Here is a 20,919-nt window from a genome sequence, read left to right as displayed (position 1 = left end):
AAAATAGTGAAATAGTTTGTTAATTTGAAAACAAAAATTACAGCATTTTTACATTGAATAATCTATGTATGTCAGCTGCTGCATAAAAGTAAAATTTATATTTTGATTTTATTCCTGCCATGACACTTGAGCTTCACAGCCTTAGGTTTTAACTAAATGTATGTTGTTAAATTGGTGCTATTATCCTAATTAAATAGCAGTCAATGGTGGTATGCTATTATTGTGTTATATTGATTTGTTTGGACATGACATAATAAAAGGCTTGCAGCAGTTATTAGACTATGCATTAAATTTCTGCAGCACCTTAGTGTGTGTTGCAGGTGTACATGTTAATTTTCTGCATGCCAGAAGATGAGTGTGGAATTTTTCTTCTGTTAACAGGCATTTCCAAACTCTTAAAAATTTATATGGCAAACAAATTATTGTAAATTTACTTGGGGCAAAAGAAGGGGAGCACATGCTCAGCAAAGCTTTTCAGGTGAGTATGACAGTTCTCTCACTGTGCATGTCCTTGGAATTTGCGTGTTTGGGATGAAGCTTTTATATAGTCTTCGAAAAATGAAACAGCTATGCTATGCTCTGGAGCAACCACCACTTGTGGTTAAAATTGTACTTATCATAAAAGCAGTGCTTAAGATACATAATGTGAAGTGATACACAATTAGTGTTTGATTATGTTCAGATTGGTAACTTTACTGAAAAATTATAACAGCAACATAGGCAATGTTGAGGGAATTTCAGTTATTTTCATATTTCATGCTTATTAGTGGCATATTTAATTTTTTTTTCCACTATAAAATTGGTGAATAAATAAATGATACTTTGTGGTATTTAATACTGTGATGTTTCTTTTAAAAATATTTCCCTTGGAATTCCTGGTTATATTCCTTAATATTTTTTAAAAATCACAAGTTCATTTATCAGTTTAAACATAAAAGCCGCTTCATGATTAAGTAGGAATCTTTGTTCAGAAGATGTTAACTATAAGTAGCCATTTTAATGAATTCCCACTAATTAGGTTAAAAATAACTATCACATTGTAGTCCATAAATACTGGCAATTTGAAAAGTTCTGGCTGAAGCCAGAGAACATGTCAATAGCCATCTGTTATTTCCCTTTTCCCTTTGTATGATAATGGTTGATTATCTTAGGCCATTCAGTAGTCTCTCTTCTATATCCAGCTATCCTGGTAGAAGACATTCATGCTCCCAGATGCATATTAATTCCCAGTGCAAGTCATAGCTTTGCCAACAAAGATTATGTGAACACTTCAAGATTTTTCAGGAAATATTAGGGAAAGTTTTGCTTAAGCCACCCTCCACAGCAACCTAAATAATTTATCTGTTTTTTTCAGTAGTAGTTTATGGAGTGTTTACTCAGTCCCTGTTGCTGGCAGGTATGTCTAAAATGGTGACTGTTAGTGAAAAGGGTTTGCACTGAAACAGCTCTTTACAAATTGAAACATTTTAACAGTAGAAGGGGCTGTAGACTGTCTTGGTGACCCGTGGTATAGTAAGGAAAAAACTGACTTTGATTGTGACAAGAAAAAGAAAAAACACAGACAAAATATTAATCAGTTCTGAGTGATTTGTTGAACAATAGTGATAACAATGGTTTCATTTTACCTAAGAGAAAACATGTAATAAACAAGATAGCTACAGCTTAACAAGTGTTTGTAGAGTCTTATTTAGCTTATACTACTATATGTTCAGGTATTGGTATATTTATACTTTTTTCTTCTCTTTTTACAATGTCAGAACCATTTGAAAGCATCTGAACATTCAGCTGATATCAAAATGGTGAACTTTGACTATCATCAAATGGTTAAAGGTGGAAAGGCAGAAAAACTACACAGTGTGCTTAAACCTCAAGTCCAGAAATTCTTAGAGTGTGGATTTTTTTATTTTGATGGAAAGGAAGTTAAAAGGTTTGTGTGTATAACTTCTGTAATTTCTTCAAATTAAATTATTGTTCCGGGATGCTTTTTACCCCTTAGCAACAAGATAAGAGAAAAAAAAGTGACTTCTGCTATTGTGATATTATTGTATCCAAGACCATGATCAACAACTGAAATGAGTCATTTATTTTACTCTAGTGAAATTTTGTCTCATTCTGAATATGCTCTAAAAATCTTAATGGAAAATATGGTTCATGGACCATCTCCTTTGGAGAATGTAATTTTTTTTCCTAACACAGATAGCAAGTTGCTTTGTATTTCAAATAAAATGTAGAGATAGTAATTTAAAAAAATAATCTTGGAGAAAGTTCTTCAAAATTTTCTACAATTTATGGTTAGATCTCCAAGTAAATGTGATGAAACCTTACTGACTTAATTGGACAAAGTGTGTGGTGGGGATGACGAAATCCAGGAATAAGTGTGTATTATTGGGAGAGCCATCAGAATTTTGTACCGGTAGTCAGGCAAGAAGAACATGGATGTTGCCTAATGTGATCATTCTGAGAACTTTATAGCATGAGTCAAGGGGCTTCTCTCAAAGAAAGGGGAGCAGTTCAGGGTGCTTGAGGGCACTGTTGAGCTAAGGGGGAGAGGATTATTTTTCATTTTTATTTGGGGAGGAAAGAGAAAGTAATGAGGAGTTGAAATTGGCTTTAGTTTTATCTCAAATTCTTGTAGATTTTAGTTTAGTTAAACAAATCCAAGAAGTGTCCTAATATATTTTTTTCCTTTTTGTTTTAACTAAGAGTTATTATTTCCCTCTGAGATTCTTGGGAAATCTGTTGGTTGCATTGTTTGAAAAGAAAACTTAATCCTGTATAACACTTTAACCAAGCAAGCCAGGAGAATTGAGAAAAACTGAAGAAGGACACATGTTATTTGCCAAAAATAAATGAGCTTTCTATAGTGAACACTGCTGTTATTGGAGCTAACCCTCTATTGCTGATGCATTTATAAACATTCTTGCGATGGCAGTAACATTGCACTGACAATACCCTGATTTACTGTTCTGGTGCAGATCTTGATGTCCCTGTCTTTGTTGATGATATGTGTGTTAAATGAGTTATTTCAGTTGTTTTCTCCCTCTGTCTCTCGTTGTCCCTGGCACAGATCTCAAAGCGGTACTGTCAGAACAAACTGCTTGGACTGTCTGGATAGAACAAACAGCGTGCAGGCTTTCTTTGGCTTAGAGGTAGGAAAAACAGTGTCCAGATACACAACCGATCCTGATGCTTCTGTAGCAATTAGGCTCCAAAAGTAGCATTACCTTCCCTATGAAAGATGAATTAAAATGTTTCCTAGATGGCAGTTTGATTTGTAGCATGGTACTTTTCTTGTTCTGGGGCAACCAGATCTTAGTAGTTACAGAAGCAGTAGTTGTGTAGTAGTTGTGATTAAACAGTAGTCATGCAGCATTATGAAAAATGTTTATTCTTTTTTAAGTGTCAGTTTCTTATGTCTGCTAAGGTTCAGGCTTGCAGTTCTAGAAGAGGTAGTAGTGTTGTAGTCCTTCACAGAAACACTTGCATTCACAGTTACTCTATTAGATGAAGTTCTTCAGCATATAGGATTACTGTTCTTAGCATCTGCCAGTGCTGTGTGTTCTTATTTTCACAGCACTGTGCTGTGAATTCTTCATGGGACGATATCATGGTTGAGACCTTGGCCACACTCAGTTTGAGTAGTTGGAAATTAACTGTGGGATTCAGTCCTTCTGCAGGGTTGTACTTTAGCATATTGGCTTGCTATTGAAACAAAGGTTCTAGCCTGCAGGCTTAGACAGTAGGGCTTGAACACATGAACCTGATAGGAATTGATAGAGTAAAATAGTACTGTGTGGGCTGAAAGAGTAGCTCTGAAAAACTTCTGACAGCTCCGCTCACCTTAATAAACTAAGTTTGACTCCTAAAGATAAAATCCTTAGGATGTTTAAAAATGAAAAATTATGGGTACTGTAACATCAAGCTAAGTAAAAGGATTATTCTCTTTTTTTTTCTGAATTTTATTTAATTAAAATGCTCTTGTCTTAGCATCTATAGGAGGAATTTCTGTGGGAACTGCAAAATCCATTTGCAGTTTGTTCCACAGAACAAACATTTCTGATTCTGGAATATGTAGTGCTTTGCTGCTATGTTTACCAAGTAAATGCTGTTGTCAGTTCATTGGTGTTTTAGTCAAACAGAATACTGAACTGTTTACATTCATGCAAATACCATGGAAATTTTTCTTTTAACATTCAACATCAGTACATACTGTAGCAGATACAACACAGTTTGAGAGATCTAATGCCTTTTATCTCTACTGTTTCAGTTCTGCATGTAGGGGGGTACCATACTGCTCTGTACCATAGGGGTCATACTTTTTAATTACTAGAATTAAGAAAAATAATTCTTATTCTTTCTTTAGTTCACTGTGTGTTGAAAAGAGTAGTGGCATGATTTGAAAATCTCACAGCATTTTATTGCATTATGTAGTTTGTATATCTGTTGATCGTGTAGTGATTTTGCCATGGGAGAGACAAATGATTACCTTAAAGTCTTTCCTGGTCTTATATCTATTTGCTGGACTTTAACGGTTCACTGTAGATAGAAAGGCAAGCTTGAAGTAAGCAATTAGATTATCTTAGATGAGCCACGAGAAACATCTCCTCTTGTGTTTTACTGATAATACAGTAGTTTTCTATGGCATAAGAACAAATCTTTATACACTCTTAATGCATATAGTACTTATATAGCAAACTTAGCTTTGCAGTTCTATTTTTTCCTCTCTTACCCTTTTAAGAACTGGATTAAATATTGTCTCTTTTTTTTAAGACCAGGTGTGCCAAATTTTCCCTTGGTGAGAACTAAATTATAATTTCAGCTAAAATATGAGAGCTAAAAGTATAAAACTAATTAATAAGGAAGATGGTAAATCCTCATGAGCTACTTACTTAATTTTAAAATTCTGTTTAAATGAGAGATTTAAATTCTTACTTTTTTTAACATGATACTCCATATAACAACTACTGAGCTCTGGATGACCACCTAAAATTACAAGATGAAGCACCCAATTTCTGAAGCTTCTTTTCTTGTTTATTTCTACTTAATTTTGCCTGTAAGTTTCCTTTTGTAGCTTTTGTTAATTCCTGCCCAATCTTCAGAATTTTGCCTTTATGTCATTTTCTGGTCATCATTTTAGACGCCTCCTCCTTGCTGTTGGACATCTCAAGGTTGTAAAGGTTTTTAAAAGCTCTTGAAAATAATTGGTTTTATTTAGTTTTAATTTTTCATATTTATTTTCAGTATTATGTTGGTAGCCACAAACACTAGAAACCTACTTGACTTTTTTTACATAATCATGATTCCATAAACCAGGATTGCAAACAAGGTACAATGTCCCATTCTACATCCATGAGCATAATGCTACATTTAAGCGATGTATTTAAATGTAAAATAATACATTTTTATATATTATATATACACAATTTAAATGCATTTAATGTAGACTGTGCATCATAGAAAATTAATTCAGGTATATTGATTGTAAGAGTAAAGATTGCAGTGTGTTATGCATGAAAACAGAGTGAATGACAGAAACCATTGCGATGTCACTGATCACAAAGTTCTGTTGCTGCTGCACTTGATAATAGAGGTCAGTGTGTTTGGTTTTGCACTTGGGAAGAGCATGAATTGCTCTAATTCTCATTTATATAAGTAGAAAGATTTGAGAAACAAAAATAGCTTACCGTGTAACTAGTGAATTTTTAGATAAAAATATTTACAAATCAGCTACAGAATTCTTTTCCTATATTACTACCTATCTGTAAAAGAAAATGAAATGCTGGTGCTAATGTTACATGTACAATGCAGCCTTTCAAACATGACATGGTGTCAATTTGTTCAGCATGATACATAAAAACCAAAGATTATTTTTTTTGGTGCCTATATGCTGAAAAAATATGTACCTTTTACTAAATACATTTAAAAATTTTTCTTTTGCCAATGTTGTCTTCAACTCCTACAGATGCTAACAAAACAACTGGAGGTATTAGGATTAGCTGAGAAGCCTCAGTTGGTTACTCGCTTTCAGGAAGTTTTCCGATCCATGTGGTCTGTGAATGGTGATTCTGTCAGTAAAATTTATGCTGGAACTGGAGCCCTTGAAGGAAAAGCTAAGGTAAAGTACATTTTATTTAAAACTTTAGCAGTATCCAGTACGGATTTTAAAAAATTCTGTCATTAATATAACAACTATGAGATTTTATTTTTTTAAATGTGCTTTTATTGTAATCCTAAAAAAACCCAACAACCAAACAAAAAAATTTAACATAAAAAGGTTGGTTATGTTGATAATCAAATCTTGTTTCAGTGCATCCTTTCTCAGCCATCCCTATGCCTCCCAGATAATACCATTCTGTAGGAAAGGATGAGGCTCAAAACTTTTATTTCTTTTGATCATAGTTCAGAAAAATGTATATTCAAAAAAATTAGTGCTGATTTGAATATTTTCATTTTTCTCTCTGTGTCTATGCCTCCTGCTGTTTCAGTTTCATTCACTATATCTCCTTTCTTTTAAAACGTGTTTCACTGGATGATGTTGATTGTGCTTCTAGTGTTTATTAACAGTGTTAAAATTAAACAGGTTGCAGCTCGATGTTTTTTGTTTGCATGTTCCTCCAGCTATTTATTTTTAGATTTGCAATTACTGAAAAAAACCCAAATTCTGTTTCTACCTTGCTTTATAATGTTGTGATAACAATTCTATACTACATGACAATGTAATGCTCTGTTTGTCTTCAGCTTGTTTGTTGATGCCTGAGTTGTTCAGATTTTCTAATGCTGTCTTTTATTTTTCTTCTAACAATTTTGCTTTTTCTGTTTCCATAATTCTCTCTTATCAGGTGATACCTGTCAAGAAAAACAAATGTTGAACCATAGCAATTTTTGCCCTTAGTTGCTTCAAGAATTTCTTTTCATACCATTCTTTTTATTCAAGAATGAGCTGCTGCTCATTGCATATTATGTACTCATAGTCGATTGTTCTGTTTTTCCATCACTTGTTCATTCAAACCATATCAGGGTCCTTCTCTACACAAGGCATCGCAGTAAGCTACATAAAAAGAAAATAAGTAAAATAGACTTGTTGCTTATTCTACCCTTAATTGGTGCATACAAGACTTTTTCATTTGGGAATTGCTTGTATTTTAGTATAGAGTGGAATTTGGTTAGAGATGCTTAGTTTTATTTTCTTACAAAAATGTCACCCAGACCATCAGGAAAACTACAGTAAGTATTTTATGGAGTCTCTCCCCTTCTCCTGACTTTCTCATTCAACCTTACTTGTTTCTTTTCCTAAGTTCATAGTTCTCTGACTTTCATTTGGCTACTTAAATTTTTTACTTTGTAAAATGCATTTACTGTATTTACACTTCCATTTTTAATGTTTAAAGCACAGAGTACATTTACTCTGCTGTCTTTGTAATAACACAGGATCCCTGCCCTGGTACAACTGTTAATGAGTACCACATCTCATAAATCAAACACAGAGTCCCTGACAGAAGTCCATCTATTTGAAGAGGAGCTTTAATACTTGCAAAGCCATACAATATTTGCCACTGTTTCAGTGAAAGCTGACCGGCTCACTACTCAGCATCTTGAGTACTCTGATAATATATTTTAAAATGTAGTTTTGAAGTTGTTAGCTGTATTCTCATTTCTCAAATTAAAAGTCTGATGGTTGAAATTCTTCCATGTCATGCTCGTCAGTTTGATTCTTCAAAGTCCAAGAGTACTGAGAAGTAAAAATATGGAAATTTAGGATAGGAAAAAAAAATATTTTAACCTTAAATGTGTTACATTTCTATACTGAAAAACAGTCCTTTTTAAAGTATTATAATACTTGTTACATCTAACTCCTTACCTACTCTTTCTTTTGCTTTCTCTGGGTTCCTTTCAATTAATTGCCTGATATGTGAATGGTGAGTGTGTTTTTTGGATCATGTCATAAGTTATACGTTGTCTGACAGAAAGGAAGCAGCATCCTATTAAAATCCTACTGCAATAGTATGCTCCCCAACACCTCATCCACATTGTCTTCCAAAAATCATGGTGCCAATTTACTACTGCTTATCTTTGGCAAAAGAGTAGTTTCTTTCTTGTTGTCTAGTACAATTCATAGAACTAAATGATGGGTTAGTTTTTTAGTTTTCTTAAGCTTTATTTCTTATGCATTATGAACAATGAAAGCTGTAAACTTGGGGTATTTTTTGTAATAATATAATATGCAGCATCCCTGATGGATTAAGGTCTATATTTCATATACATGCAACAGCATGTGTTTACATGCACCTCACAGGCAAAATACACTTACATGCATAAGACACAGCAAACCATGTAATCAAGAAAATGTCTTTGTGCCAGTCATTGTCAGTGCTGTGTACGCAGATTAACACTGCTGGTTTTTGAATCGAGTATGAGACTGCATGACATGTTGGTTACGTTGTCCTCTTAGGTGTCTGACCCTACAGGGAGTAGCTGTAGTAGCAGTACATCTCTTGGAGATTCTTGTTTAGCTCAGGAGGTTGGACACCGTTCTTTTAGAGCACTGTTCAGTCGTGCCACTTGTGTGCAGTGTGTGCAACGACAGTGTCTTCGTATGTATGTAGCTATAGATTAGTGTTTGTGTTCCTTCTGGGATACTGCATGAGATTTGCATGTTATTTTAAAAAGTTAAGGGGTCTTAGTAAGTTGAAACTATCTCTGTTTTTAACATGGATATTTCAGAATGTGAATTCTGAACTAATATGCTCATATGTGCATATACATACATATTCATGTATCATGACATTTGGACTCAAGTGCTTGCTCATCTCTCACTATTTGGGGAAAAGCCCAAAATCCTGTATCATGGTCTAAACATGGCACTATATCAGTTTAATTTTTGAAGACTAACAGCTTAAGGAAAAAAAATATTATTCCCCTCCCTGTAGTATTTTGTTTAATAATTTAAAGTGGAATAATCTGGTGGTTAGATATGCCTTGAAGTTATTACTGTGTTGTTTAGCATTTGGGGGGGGGGGGAAGCACACACAGTACAGGAGGCTCAGAAGACTTCATTTAACATTTAACATTTAAAGAAGGAAATTGCCTTAGACTTTAAAATCATTAATGCAGTTTACAAATATGTTACTGAATTTGCCAATGTTATTGTGAGCAGTGTCCAACATAAAATATTTTATACGTGTTCCTCCCTAACAGGCTGGAAAGCTGAAGGATGGTGCTCGTTCTGTGACCAGAACGATTCAAAATAACTTTTTTGATAGCTCCAAGCAGGAGGCCATTGATGTTTTGTTATTGGGAAATACCCTAAATAGTGATTTAGCAGATAAAGCACGGGCTCTCTTAACCACCAGCAGTTTACGCGGTATGTGTCTTTCAGGATTTTAATCTGTCTGATAACTATTTGGTGTAAGAAAGCTGTATGGAGTCTGTTTTCAAAGCAATATTGGAAAGTATAAATGCTATTTTATGTTCTGTTGGCTTATTAAAAGATGAAAGTTACTTCTGCTTTACTAATATTACCAAACTAACATGCTGCAGTAATTTCTTTACTGTTTATATTTTGTTGATGTCTGGTGGTATAATAAGTAAATATTTGTGGAGCATATTTGTCAGAACTTTACTGTAGATGCATGTTAGATATGTTCTGTTCAGTTCTTCAAATCCATTTATAGCAAGTGTTAACCATGGTAATTACATGCTGAATTTGGGGGGAAAAAAATCCTGATTTATTAAAATATTAGAGTTTTTTGTTGTTTGCTAAATAACTTCCTTAATTTGATCTGTCATGTCAGTGAAGAAATTCTCACCATGATTTTAAACTAGATAGAAAGCATTTATTCTTTTCTCAAGCTTAAGAATGCTGGTTTTTATCTTCATTTTGGTTTTTAAGGTACTGAGAAACAAAAGGGGCTTTGGTAATAGAAGAAAATTTATGATAGCAGGAGCTATCAGAAAATTCCTGATGAATAATTTTTCATCACAAAATGTTTTTTTGTGAGAAGTCTTTCCCAGGAACGTGTGTGCCACAGAAACTCATCAGGCAGTGCGTAGAATTCTACATCAAACTCAGAGGGATTTCAGTAGGAAGCTGTGCTTAGGCAGAGTAGCCATGTGGGGCTTGGGTGTTCTGGTTATGGGCAGCTGGTTCACCTAATCAGAACAGGGAGCTGAACCACAGCATCCTGCATCCCCAAACAGAGGTGTAGCCTACAAGCTCCCCAGGACTACAGTCATATGTCCCATCCTTCTGCAGGTCTGATGGGCAGGGAAATATTAAGTGGGCCAGGTGTAGGGCTGTGTTAAGAGTACTCTCCTGGGATATAAAAAATAAAGGAGCTAATTCTTGGGCAAAGAAGGAATCTTAAATTTGAGTCTTCTTTCCAAAATCCCAGATAAGAGTGTCCTAAATGGTGGGTTATTGTTGTTTTTAGGGATTAATAACATTCTTAATTTTCCTTGGGTTTTTTTTTTTTCCCACCCATTTCTCCTGGACACTTCTCAACCTAGAATGAGAAGAATGTGTCAAAGCTTCAGTGCAAATCTGTGACACAAGAAAAAAAAAAAATCTTGCCCAGTTGTAATCTTCATCTTTTGGGTATTTATATATTCCTGATGTGGAACCTGAAAGACTGTTTTCCTCTCATTTCTTTACCACAAGGTTTCGTGCTATTGTAACTTTTCCTGTATCTGAAACCTGCTAAATTGGCCTCACCTCAAAATTAGTTGAAAGTCATTTTCGTTTCTTATCACTTTCTCTGTGAATGCAAACTGTCCTTTCAATATTTGCAGCTCCTGTCGCTGAGGAATATTAATCCCTCTTCACTGAACATAATGTCTTTGCATTGTCTGCTAGATGGTGATTTAACTAGAGAGATACTTCATCATACATAAATCCATTTTTAATAAAGGAAGAAAAGAGAATTTGTCAATACTGTTGTGGAACTTTCTAGATTTGGCAGCATAAAAGATGTGCTTTAACTGATGCAAATGGTTATGTGTAACAAATTGTATATTACAACATGTTCTGTCACATACTGCTGGAAAATTTTAAAAACCAATTACTTATTTGACTAATTTTTTTCTTGTTTCCTTCTTACTGCATCCGTAGTTTCAGAGCAATCATTACAATCAGGTATAGTATAGTCAATTAAGCTGTAAATATCTGAGCAGCTCTTGTTCTTCTCTGGCTTTTTTCTTGTGCCTATTTGCATAATGTTTGGTTGTGGGCTCATATTTTCCTAGTAGTGTTTGGATCTGACATTCCTGTGCCCCAAAATCTCTTAATCCAAGAAAAGCTCTTTAATCCAAGAAAAGTGAAAATATAAGGAGTGAAAAATGTTGCAGTTGTGCCTGGGTGTGGGTTGTGAAAAGAGGCAACCAATTCTTTGGGTTTTATTTTTGCAAATGCTTTATTCTAGCTGTAGAGAAGTTTGCTTTTTTTCATCTTGTTTGGGAGCTTCTGTGTTTTTGTTTTGTCTACATGTTTTGTTTAGGGTAAGAAGTAAAACTCTTCAGTACAATTTGCAACTTCATCCTATTTGCCCTTAGAAGGCTCTGCCTGCTTGTTCTTGTATGAGACAGACTGATTTTGTAATACCTCCCAGCAAAGGCTAATGTTGTACTGGAATGATCTGAAATAACATGCTGACACTTGTGTTTTGTGGCGCAAAAGTACAGTCAAAACCACTGAGATACGGTTACCTGTGCACGTGACACAAAATGGAAGTATTAGAGTGTCTGTTTAGGTAAAACTCTAGGTGAAGAGAAAGCCTGAAGAGGGAACTTTATCGTTAATTCCAAATCTTCTACTTTGAGACATTGCAGTAATATCTTGACCAATGTCTGTGATGTTGGGCTTAAAGTATGAGAGGTTAGCTTCAGAGGTTCAGCAATACTGTGAACATGAAGAAGGGATATGTAATAATAAGAATGCGTAGGGATGAGCCAAATAGAGGAAAACGACATGAAGATCTCTTCAATTTAAGAAGCTTTTGAAAACTCTTAGTTATTATCATTATATGTTAGTAACATAAGCAACATAATGCCTTTGAACTTTGTGTTCAAAATTTTCTAATTCTTAGTGGGAATTCACCTTTTTGTTGTAACTTAAGCTGTTTACTTGAAGTTGCTCCCTGTGGGGAGATGTGATATATACATATTCCATATTTTTAAGGGAGAGCTGTGAGTACTTGTCAGATGTGCAACACTTCATTATCTCCTTGTTCCCAGAAACTATTCTTTAAAATAAAATATTCCTGATGCTCGTATGCTCAGATTTTACTGTGTGTTGAGAAAAATTTAAACAGCCGTTTTTGAGCTATTGCGTTAATAAGGTTCATTGTGCTACCTCTTGGAAGCAGGTTCAGTGAAACCAGATGAGATGCTTAGTTTCTGTGTGGGAGGAAAAAAGTACATTCTGAATACCTGGGAAGATGAAGGGAGAGGAGGAGGGAACGAAACAAGGAAGCTCTTAACAGTTGTTCAGACAAGTCTTCCATTTTAAGAGAATAGTGAAGTTGTGCACAGTATCCCCTGAACCTGTGTGCTGGGGTAGTAGCCACTAGCCCCAGGTACTGAAGATTGACAGGGGAGGATCCTTGGAAGAAAGCATGAGGATTTGCTGTTGGCTAGATTGTTGTTCAGATGCATCTGAATTGTTTAAAGCTTTTTTTTTTTTACTTGGAAAACTACTTCGACCGTAATCTGTATTTTTGAGCTTTAAATGTTTTTTCCTTTTACATTCATCTCAGCTTTGCTTTTTCTATTAGTGTTTTACTGCAGCTGTTTAACTCTTACTGAGTACTTAGTGAAATTTGAGTCACAGTTAATATGCACCTGAAATTAACTGATTCACTGGCATTTTGTCAATGTTAAAAACTGTTTATTGGAATAAATAGTGACATTGTCATTTGTGGTGTTACCATCTATATCAGCTGACTATATCAGCCTAGCTTATAACTCATGAAGAGTCACACATGTCAACAAATTTTTAGCTTCCTGATGTAACATTTCACTGTGGGTTTCATCTGGATACAAATTGAATATACTGAAATGTATATACAGTATTTGGATGTTGTAGTAAAATAGTTCAATCAAGTTCAGTTGCACAGACTATCCCCCAAGAATTTTAAATTAATATACCCTTTCTAGAACTGATTTCCAAATGTCTGCCTTCCTCATATGAACAGCAGTTAAAGTATTTTTGTTGCAAAATAAGAAAAAATGTAATTGATTGGATTTTTAACATTGTGGAGTGACACACAATTTTGTTGAAAAGACAAATAGCTAGAAATGTGTAGGAAAATAATGTATGCAGGAGGCTCAGGAGCTCTGAAAAATGGTTGGCTCAGTATTTTGGAAAACAGATGAAATTTTTTTTTTTTTCTTATTTATTCTAATTTAGAAAAAGAGTCATTCTATAATCATTCTATAATATAGAAATCTTGCTAGTTTAAAGGTATGAATTTCATGTTGTCAGTTTACTTCTAAAGTTAGATTCCATCCTGGTAGGATTTTTCACATTAGATGTTCATAACAATGTCAGGAGTTAAATAGGCAATAATTCAATTTTGCAGCTTTTCTTAAAAGCTGCTTGGCAGCAAATATGAATTATTTGGAATAACTTTTTAAAATTAAGCTGAAGATTGCTAAATTTGTAAAAGAAAAAGAAGGAAGTGAAGTGGAGAGAATAAAAGTCCAAACTCTGCTTTTAATCTTGCTTAGAGTACTACGAAGGCTAATAGTGCAGATCTTCAAAGCTTGCCTGTGATGCTATTTTGGGTTCCTTTGGTTCAGCTAATCCTTTGGATGATTTGGGTACTTGCATGTATCATGTCTTCAACATTTTTTGGACTGGTTTCAGTGGTCAGGTGCTTGGGTAACTTCTGTCCTTGACCCTCGGAGGCTTTTCTGGCATTTGGTGGACTTCGACTTGACTGTTACCTAGTGTGTAGATACATTCAGAAGTAGACTCAGTATTTGGCTCTCACCTGAAGGTGTCAAGTATTTTGTTGGCCCCTTCCCATTTTTTTGACTTCATTTACCTGGACTATGATAAGGAAAGCATGATCCCAGCATGATCTGCTTGTAGTACCCCAAGGAGACACCAGTCAGTTCATTGTCTTTTATATGTGATTAGTCCACATATGGATATATGATTTGTTGAACAATGAAAGAGTTCACAAACAACACACACAATGTATTGTTTTCTTCTATTGTTTCCAGTTTGTTTCAAAACCATGAAGGCTAGAGAATCCCTGATTTTTGTTTTAGTTGGCTAGCCAAGATCCTGTAGCAAATTTAAAGGTGGTAAACTTAAAAAGAATAACTAAAAAGACAACAGCAGCTCACTAATCATCCTGTTTTGGAGATTTGAATGAAAATATTGTGCCCAGTAACTGACCATTTTGCAAGACAGCACACAGCAAAGGGAAGAATTCCATCTATTATTGTTTATATGATTCTCACAGAGTCTTATAACCATGAGAATATCCAAAATAGATAAATTAGTATCACTTAGGTAAAGTACAATGCAAACAATATTGTTTACACCTGACACAGTTTTTATTCCACGTTATTAAAGAAAAAAAAAGGAGCATAATTTCAAAAAATATTCAGATCTGTTCATTTGCAGTAGGAAATATATCTGTATGAGTACATTATGCAGCTGATCTATGAAGGGACTTTTAAAAATCTCTGTTACTCTAATGTTTGACCATTGAATAATCTTTTTTGTTTGTTTTGTTTCTCACAATGCCCTTTACAGATGGGTTATTACTCTCTCTCCCATCTGGCAGATAGAAACAAGGCACAGAAAGACTGGCGTGACAAAGAAATTAGTTTAATTGCTTTGAATCCTTGCCTACTTTCGTCAATAAAGAAGAATTTTAGGAATTCAACTGACCTAAAAAAAAAATTCAGATTTGTGGCTTAAATAGACATACTCTAATGTGATAAAATAATGTACCTTATCTATTTTAGTAAATGTAGTACATCAGTCATTTTTGCACTTCTAGAAAATGACATATCTGTAAGTTGTTTTGGTAATGGAGATTGAATTTCATAAATGTAATCTGTAGATATCTGTGTTGGAGTGTATAAAAATAATGGTTTACATAGATAGTCTGAAAGAATGACAGCTATTTATAAAACATAGAAATTATGTTTCTTTTATATACTATTTATATATATTACTTTGAACAAATCACTATTGTTTTTTGTTCAGTCAGTATCCTACTCAGACAAGCAATATGTCTGCAGAGGTACTCTCCCTTGTGAAAAGCTGCATTCATCTTGCTTTCACAGTTTAACTTTCTATATGTCTGTGCATGGATTTGTTGCCATTTTTTAAAGGGGAAGATCTCATTGCCAAGTTTTCTGAAGAAACATTCTATATAAAAATAATGTCTTCTCAAATGTTTTTGCAGCATCTGTAAAAGTGCTAAAGAGTATGTGTGAAAACTTTTATAAGTATGCAAAACCGAAAAAAATTAGAGTCTGCGTCGGGACGTGGAACGTCAACGGGGGGAAGCAGTTTCGAAGTATTGCCTTTAGAAATCAGACCCTCACTGACTGGCTTCTAGATGCACCAAAGTTAGCTGGTATTCATGAATTCCAAGGTAGGATTTGTATTATGTCAATTTTTTATTGGAAACTCTGAGTTTCATAATTGGATCATAAACAGTAAAATAGATATATGGGGTCTTGGTTCTTAAGCTAATTATAAATGAAAAATAGCATTTTTAATATTTGAATGCAGATCGCAAAAGCAAGCCTGTAGACATATTTGCCATTGGATTTGAAGAAATGGTGGAGTTAAACGCAGGAAACATTGTAAATGCCAGGTAGGTGATACAATCTATACAGTGCTAGTTTAGTTGATAATCACATTTTTTGAGTAAAATGTTATTTAAAAATTTTTTTTCTCCCGTTTTGTAATGGTTGGGATTAGTCTGGATTAATTTTTTACTGTATTCCAGTTCTTTCTGCTACTTTCCGTGCCAGGATTGCAGACTTCATCTCAGCTTTCCCTAGCAAGACTGTGATCACTTAGATCATGCATAATGTAATCTCAAGGATCTGAACAGTCAGCACTTGGCCATATTTTGGATTGCACCTTCAGCAGCCCCTCAACTTTTTCCTTCATTTAACACTTTGAAGGAATTTACCTCCAATGCATGGAGGGTTCTGTAGTCACTGTGCCTTCCTACTGCTGGGAACAGCGAGTCCCGTGAAATGCCTTCCAAAAGCATGTATTGTTAGTATGCCTTTATATAGTGTCTTGCATCAGATTTTGATCTATATAAAGCAAGTGCTTCCTTCCATACTGTCAGTTTTTGCTGTCATTCCATGTATTACATGTATATTATTATCGTGAAGTTTGCATTTTTCACTCCCAGCAGACTGGGTTATGAAAATATGTTTTTACCAGTGGCGGGTGATACCAGTGGTGAAGTCTTTACGTGTAGTCTTAGGATAGCATTCACTTTGTCCATTGCTTTGTCTCCCTGTTTTGCATGTTTTCTAGTGTTTAGCAAGCTTTAACTCATTGGAAAAAGGATCTAAAGCACATAACACTGTTAGCCTCTGCACAGGCTTTTGTCTTGAGGACAAAGTGGCAGTTTGTCATCCTCTAATGTCACACTATGTCTAGTTAATACTGTTTCCAGGTCTGATGTTTTTCATTTATATCCAATGCTAGCTCTGAAAACCATAGTCTGTTAGGCCTCCAAGGAAGTTTCTTCTTGATCTAAGACAATGGACATCTCTGTTTTCCAGTGTTGACTGAGCTCTAGGCTAGGAAGTAGCTCCCTAGGAAATTGCTTAGGTTTTGTTCCTCAAGTCTAGCCTCAGAAATACAGGAAATATAGCCCTGGGTCCTAACCCTGTCTGTGTTGTTGAGAAAAGCGAGGCAGAATTTTATGAGGCTGAATTTGAAATGGTGATGTCATGACATAGCCTGTGTCTCTGCTAGGAGGCATTTGAGCACCATTCACAACTTGGCTTTGGCTTACTACCCCAAGGTTTACTTAAGGTTATTGTACAAAGTTTATTCAACTAGATCAGCAGTTTATATACCTGCTTAATTTGATTTATTTTAAAACTGGCATTTTTAATCCCACTGCTAGCACAACCAATCAGAAGCTCTGGGCTGCTGAACTGCAGAAGACTATATCAAGAGATTACAAGTATGTGCTGCTGGCTTCTGAGCAGTTGGTGGGTGTCTGCCTTTTTGTGTTCATCAGGCCCCAGCATGCTCCTTTTATCAGGTCAGTGAACACACAGCTGTGCCCAAGTTAGGTCACCTTCAGTTTGCTTTTTATTGCGAACTAACGTACAAGTGTACTAAGAAGCATATGGGACGCTCAAAGAGCTGTTCCATCTTCTGGGGAACTAGTTGCTTAAATTCTTTTATCTTAGTTTTTAAATGCCTCATCAGTTGCCAAGAAAGCTTGGAAAGCTGAAGCGTTATCTTGTTAGCTGCTCAATAGCTGTTGCTATTTTTTAAAAGCAGCCCAGTGGCCTTCTTGCTGAAAGAACAATGTGAAAATGTTCTCTTACCGACATAATGTCATACTCAGACATACTTAAAGCTGTTAACTTCTGTGCCATTGTATTTGAAAGTTTAACAGTTGTTTAACTCTTCTAGGGATGTTGCTGTTGATACTGTAAAGACTGGCATGGGAGGAGCCACTGGTAATAAAGGTGCAGTAGCAATTCGGATGTTGTTTCATACATCCAGTCTTTGCTTTGTCTGCAGTCACTTTGCTGCAGGGCAATCACAAGTTAAAGAGAGAAATGAAGACTTCATAGAAATAGCTCGCAAGCTCGGTTTTCCAATGGTAAGCAACAGTGTTCAAATTCCATAATGAATGAGAAGTTAAACCCCCTGAGCTCCAACATTGTCATCTAAAAGTTCTATTTATTTTTTCCTGCTCCACAGATTCCTGTGGAAATCAAGTTTCCTTGGATTAGAGGTCTCAGAGATAATTAAGTTCCAACAATTTTTATTAAAATAGATAACTGCAGAAAGAATAGACTTTTCTACTGCAATGACTGATGAAGATGATGAAGCATTAGGCATCAAGGGTTTAGCATAGGAAGGAGACCTTATAGATTCCTGACATGCAGTAGAACTTTTATAGGCACCTGAGTTAATGAACTGTGAGAAAAAAATCCATGGGAAACAGCACTATTTTCAGTACAAAGAATGATTTTCGCTAATTCATTTTAGCTTCTTGTTTACTCATTTTTGTCGTCGGATCATACAGTTATATACTGTATTCTCATAAAGAATTATCAAACACCAAATAAATAGCTGATAATTTTATCAGTGCAACAAAATGCTTCTTTGAGGCTTTAAGCTGTCTTAAATTTGGTAGTCCAGCTGTCCTTTGTTAGTTTCTATGGCACTGTACAGGAGTCTGACACCTTATTTTACAGGATTTTTTAATCTCTAAATTTGTCCCCACGGTCATGTTTCAGTTTTTCTTGAAAGTACTGTACTCTTGCGGTCCCCAGAAACAGTTTCCTAAATGCTGCTGTTTTAATCTGCCAGGGTATCTGCTTTGATTTACTTAAGGGCAATGGAAAAATCAAAACAAAGGAGGAAGTAAAAGTTCTCACTTTAAACCCCAGGCTTTGTTTGAAGTAACAGAGCCGTTCTGTCTCTCCCTAGCCTTGAAAATTGTACAACTGAAAAATCTTAAATTAAATCTGAATAATAAAGCCCTCAACATGCAGTTTGTCAGGATTTTGTGCCACAAGATCCCAGGGTAGTGTTTTGATCTTCGTTGTAACCTCTTTGAGACACAGGTAGCAGTCATCATCTTAGAGCAAACTTCTAAAATGGAACAAAATGATGAAGAATTTTAGAATTCAATTCAGATGACTCATGTTTCTTTAGAAATGCAAACTACATAAGAAATGTTACTTCTCTCGTGTTATGTATGTGTGAATACCATACAGCTGGCTATGTGATTCTAACCATATGAACACTAAATGCTAAGAGGTACTTCAGTTGTGCTCATTTGCTAGAAATGTTGCATATTTTACAAGTAAAAACTGAACTTCTGCACCTGCAAGTAGTAAATTTGTGTCTCGGTTGTTTTTAACTTCATTGTGTGCCTCTATTTACAGGGGAGGATGCTCTTTTCCCATGACTATATCTTTTGGTGTGGTGACTTTAATTATCGAATAGATATTCCTAATGAGGAAGTTAAGGACCTGATACGACAACAGAACTGGGATCCCCTTATAGCAGGAGACCAACTTATCAATCAGAAAAATTCTGGACAGGTATCTTAAAAATGTTACCACACTTGAGAATGCTTTATTTTCCTTTTTGGCTTTAGCAATTTTCTGTGGCGCTTCTGTAAATCTACCTCCTCAACATGTTTTACTTATCACTTTTGTCCAGGTAGTGGTGTGGAAGGGTGGGACGCAGCAATATCTAGTAACTCATTTATAGTAATTGTCCTGAAGAGGTAGTGAGACAAATACAGTGACTTACTGTAGCAGTAAGGTTTTTCTTTCCTTCCTGAAAAAGAAAAGAACTCCATCATCTTTTTAGAACTTTGTGTTGGCATTTACTAATTATAATATTTTTCTTTTTATCAGGTGCAACTATTTAAAAATATTTATATAAGTTATTTTGGTAATGTTACTTTTTTAATTTAAATTGCTACAGTAATAGGACTAATGCTGTTACTGTCATTCTGTTGGAAAAAGGAATAGTCCAAATGCTAACCTTTTAACTTACAAAGAAAAAGAGCATGGAATAATAAAGTCTGAAGAAAGCTTCAGATTTTAGATTTTTAGGGTTTCTTGGGAGGCAGCACATAGCAATTAAGGGAATATTTGTAATGAATCAAATTTTGTGTGAAAGTGTTCATTCTTTCTTTTGAGCTTTGTATTGGAATGTGGTAGATGGTAAAATGAGTGGCAATCCCTCTGTTGGTTGTTTGTTCTGTCTGCCAGCACTTTGATCACAAGCAGTATTTTTTCTGAATTATGAGTTCTCTTCCATTTTTGCTCATGTCTTGTACATGAGAACAAGGAGGAACAGAACAGGAGGAAAAACACTTGATAATTTTTAATATTTTTTTTAATAGCCCAGTTCCTAAAAAGAGAGAGATATGGGTTCACATGGGCAGACAGCGTGATTGTTAATTCGACCAAAACAAGAAAGGTGTAGAGGTTTTTTGTGGTTTGGTTTTGGTTTATAACAGCGGTTGTAAAGATGGAAAGATCTATGGAAACTATTGGAATATGAAAAAGGCTCAAACTAGTCTCCTGGCCAGGGAGAAGAAAGGGTAGTATTGCACCTTTGGGGTAATACTCCGTTATTACCATGGAAGTGGCTGGCTGGGCAGCAGGGGATATCAGCTGGCCAGCAGGGTAGCTCCACGTTTGTTGCATGTAGCTGTTAACCTGTCTATCTGCTGTTCAGGAATAGCGTTTACATAGCACCTTTCATCATAAGAGTAGGCTAAGAAATAATTACTGAAGGCAAAGAAATTAATGAATTGTCTTGGAAGCTGCAGATCTTCTGACATTCACCTGACACAGATTTTTAAATTGACTGGATTTCAATTTTTATTTCCAACAAGAAAAGCAGGATAACCTGTCATTTGATGCAGACTTGGCTAGAAGATCTAAGTTAGATTATAGTTTATATATAGATTATACTTTACAGATCTCCGATGTGAGGTAAAACTGTCCATACAAGACTAAACTCAAGACTGGAGCTGGTTAACGGAAGGGTTTTAGCTGATGCCTAGTTTAAGCACTAAAGGAGCAAGCAAACCTTCTGGCCGCCCAGGGTCTTGTGTCAGCTGGCTGTATTGTATGTTGCAAGTACCTAATACGGGGGGGGGGTGTGTATATACATATACTTGCAATACCTAACAGGTTTTTTGA

The 20,919-nt window shown here is 35.2% G+C and overlaps 1 protein-coding gene across 1 annotated transcript in view; it reads left to right on the top strand.

Annotated features, from left to right (window-relative positions):
• SYNJ1 (synaptojanin 1) overlaps window positions 1-20,919 on the top strand; it is a gene marked incomplete at both ends in the record, with an annotated part of 62,073 nt that overhangs the window by 16,745 nt on the left and 24,409 nt on the right. The window contains 10 exons of the mRNA XM_082013982.1: window positions 382-478; window positions 1,758-1,927; window positions 3,068-3,149; window positions 5,963-6,115; window positions 9,196-9,361; window positions 15,426-15,617; window positions 15,758-15,842; window positions 17,127-17,267; window positions 17,648-17,840; window positions 19,138-19,296. Coding sequence (XP_081870108.1) covers window positions 382-478; window positions 1,758-1,927; window positions 3,068-3,149; window positions 5,963-6,115; window positions 9,196-9,361; window positions 15,426-15,617; window positions 15,758-15,842; window positions 17,127-17,267; window positions 17,648-17,840; window positions 19,138-19,296 — 1,438 coding nt within the window. The remainder of the gene's footprint in view (window positions 1-381; window positions 479-1,757; window positions 1,928-3,067; window positions 3,150-5,962; window positions 6,116-9,195; window positions 9,362-15,425; window positions 15,618-15,757; window positions 15,843-17,126; window positions 17,268-17,647; window positions 17,841-19,137; window positions 19,297-20,919) is intronic.

This window comes from Phaethon aethereus (genome assembly GCF_964289735.1).
Source record: "Phaethon aethereus genome assembly, chromosome: 1".
NCBI classification, from domain to species: Eukaryota; Metazoa; Chordata; class Aves; order Phaethontiformes; family Phaethontidae; genus Phaethon; species Phaethon aethereus.
This window is presented reverse-complemented; position numbering and strand designations above follow the sequence as displayed.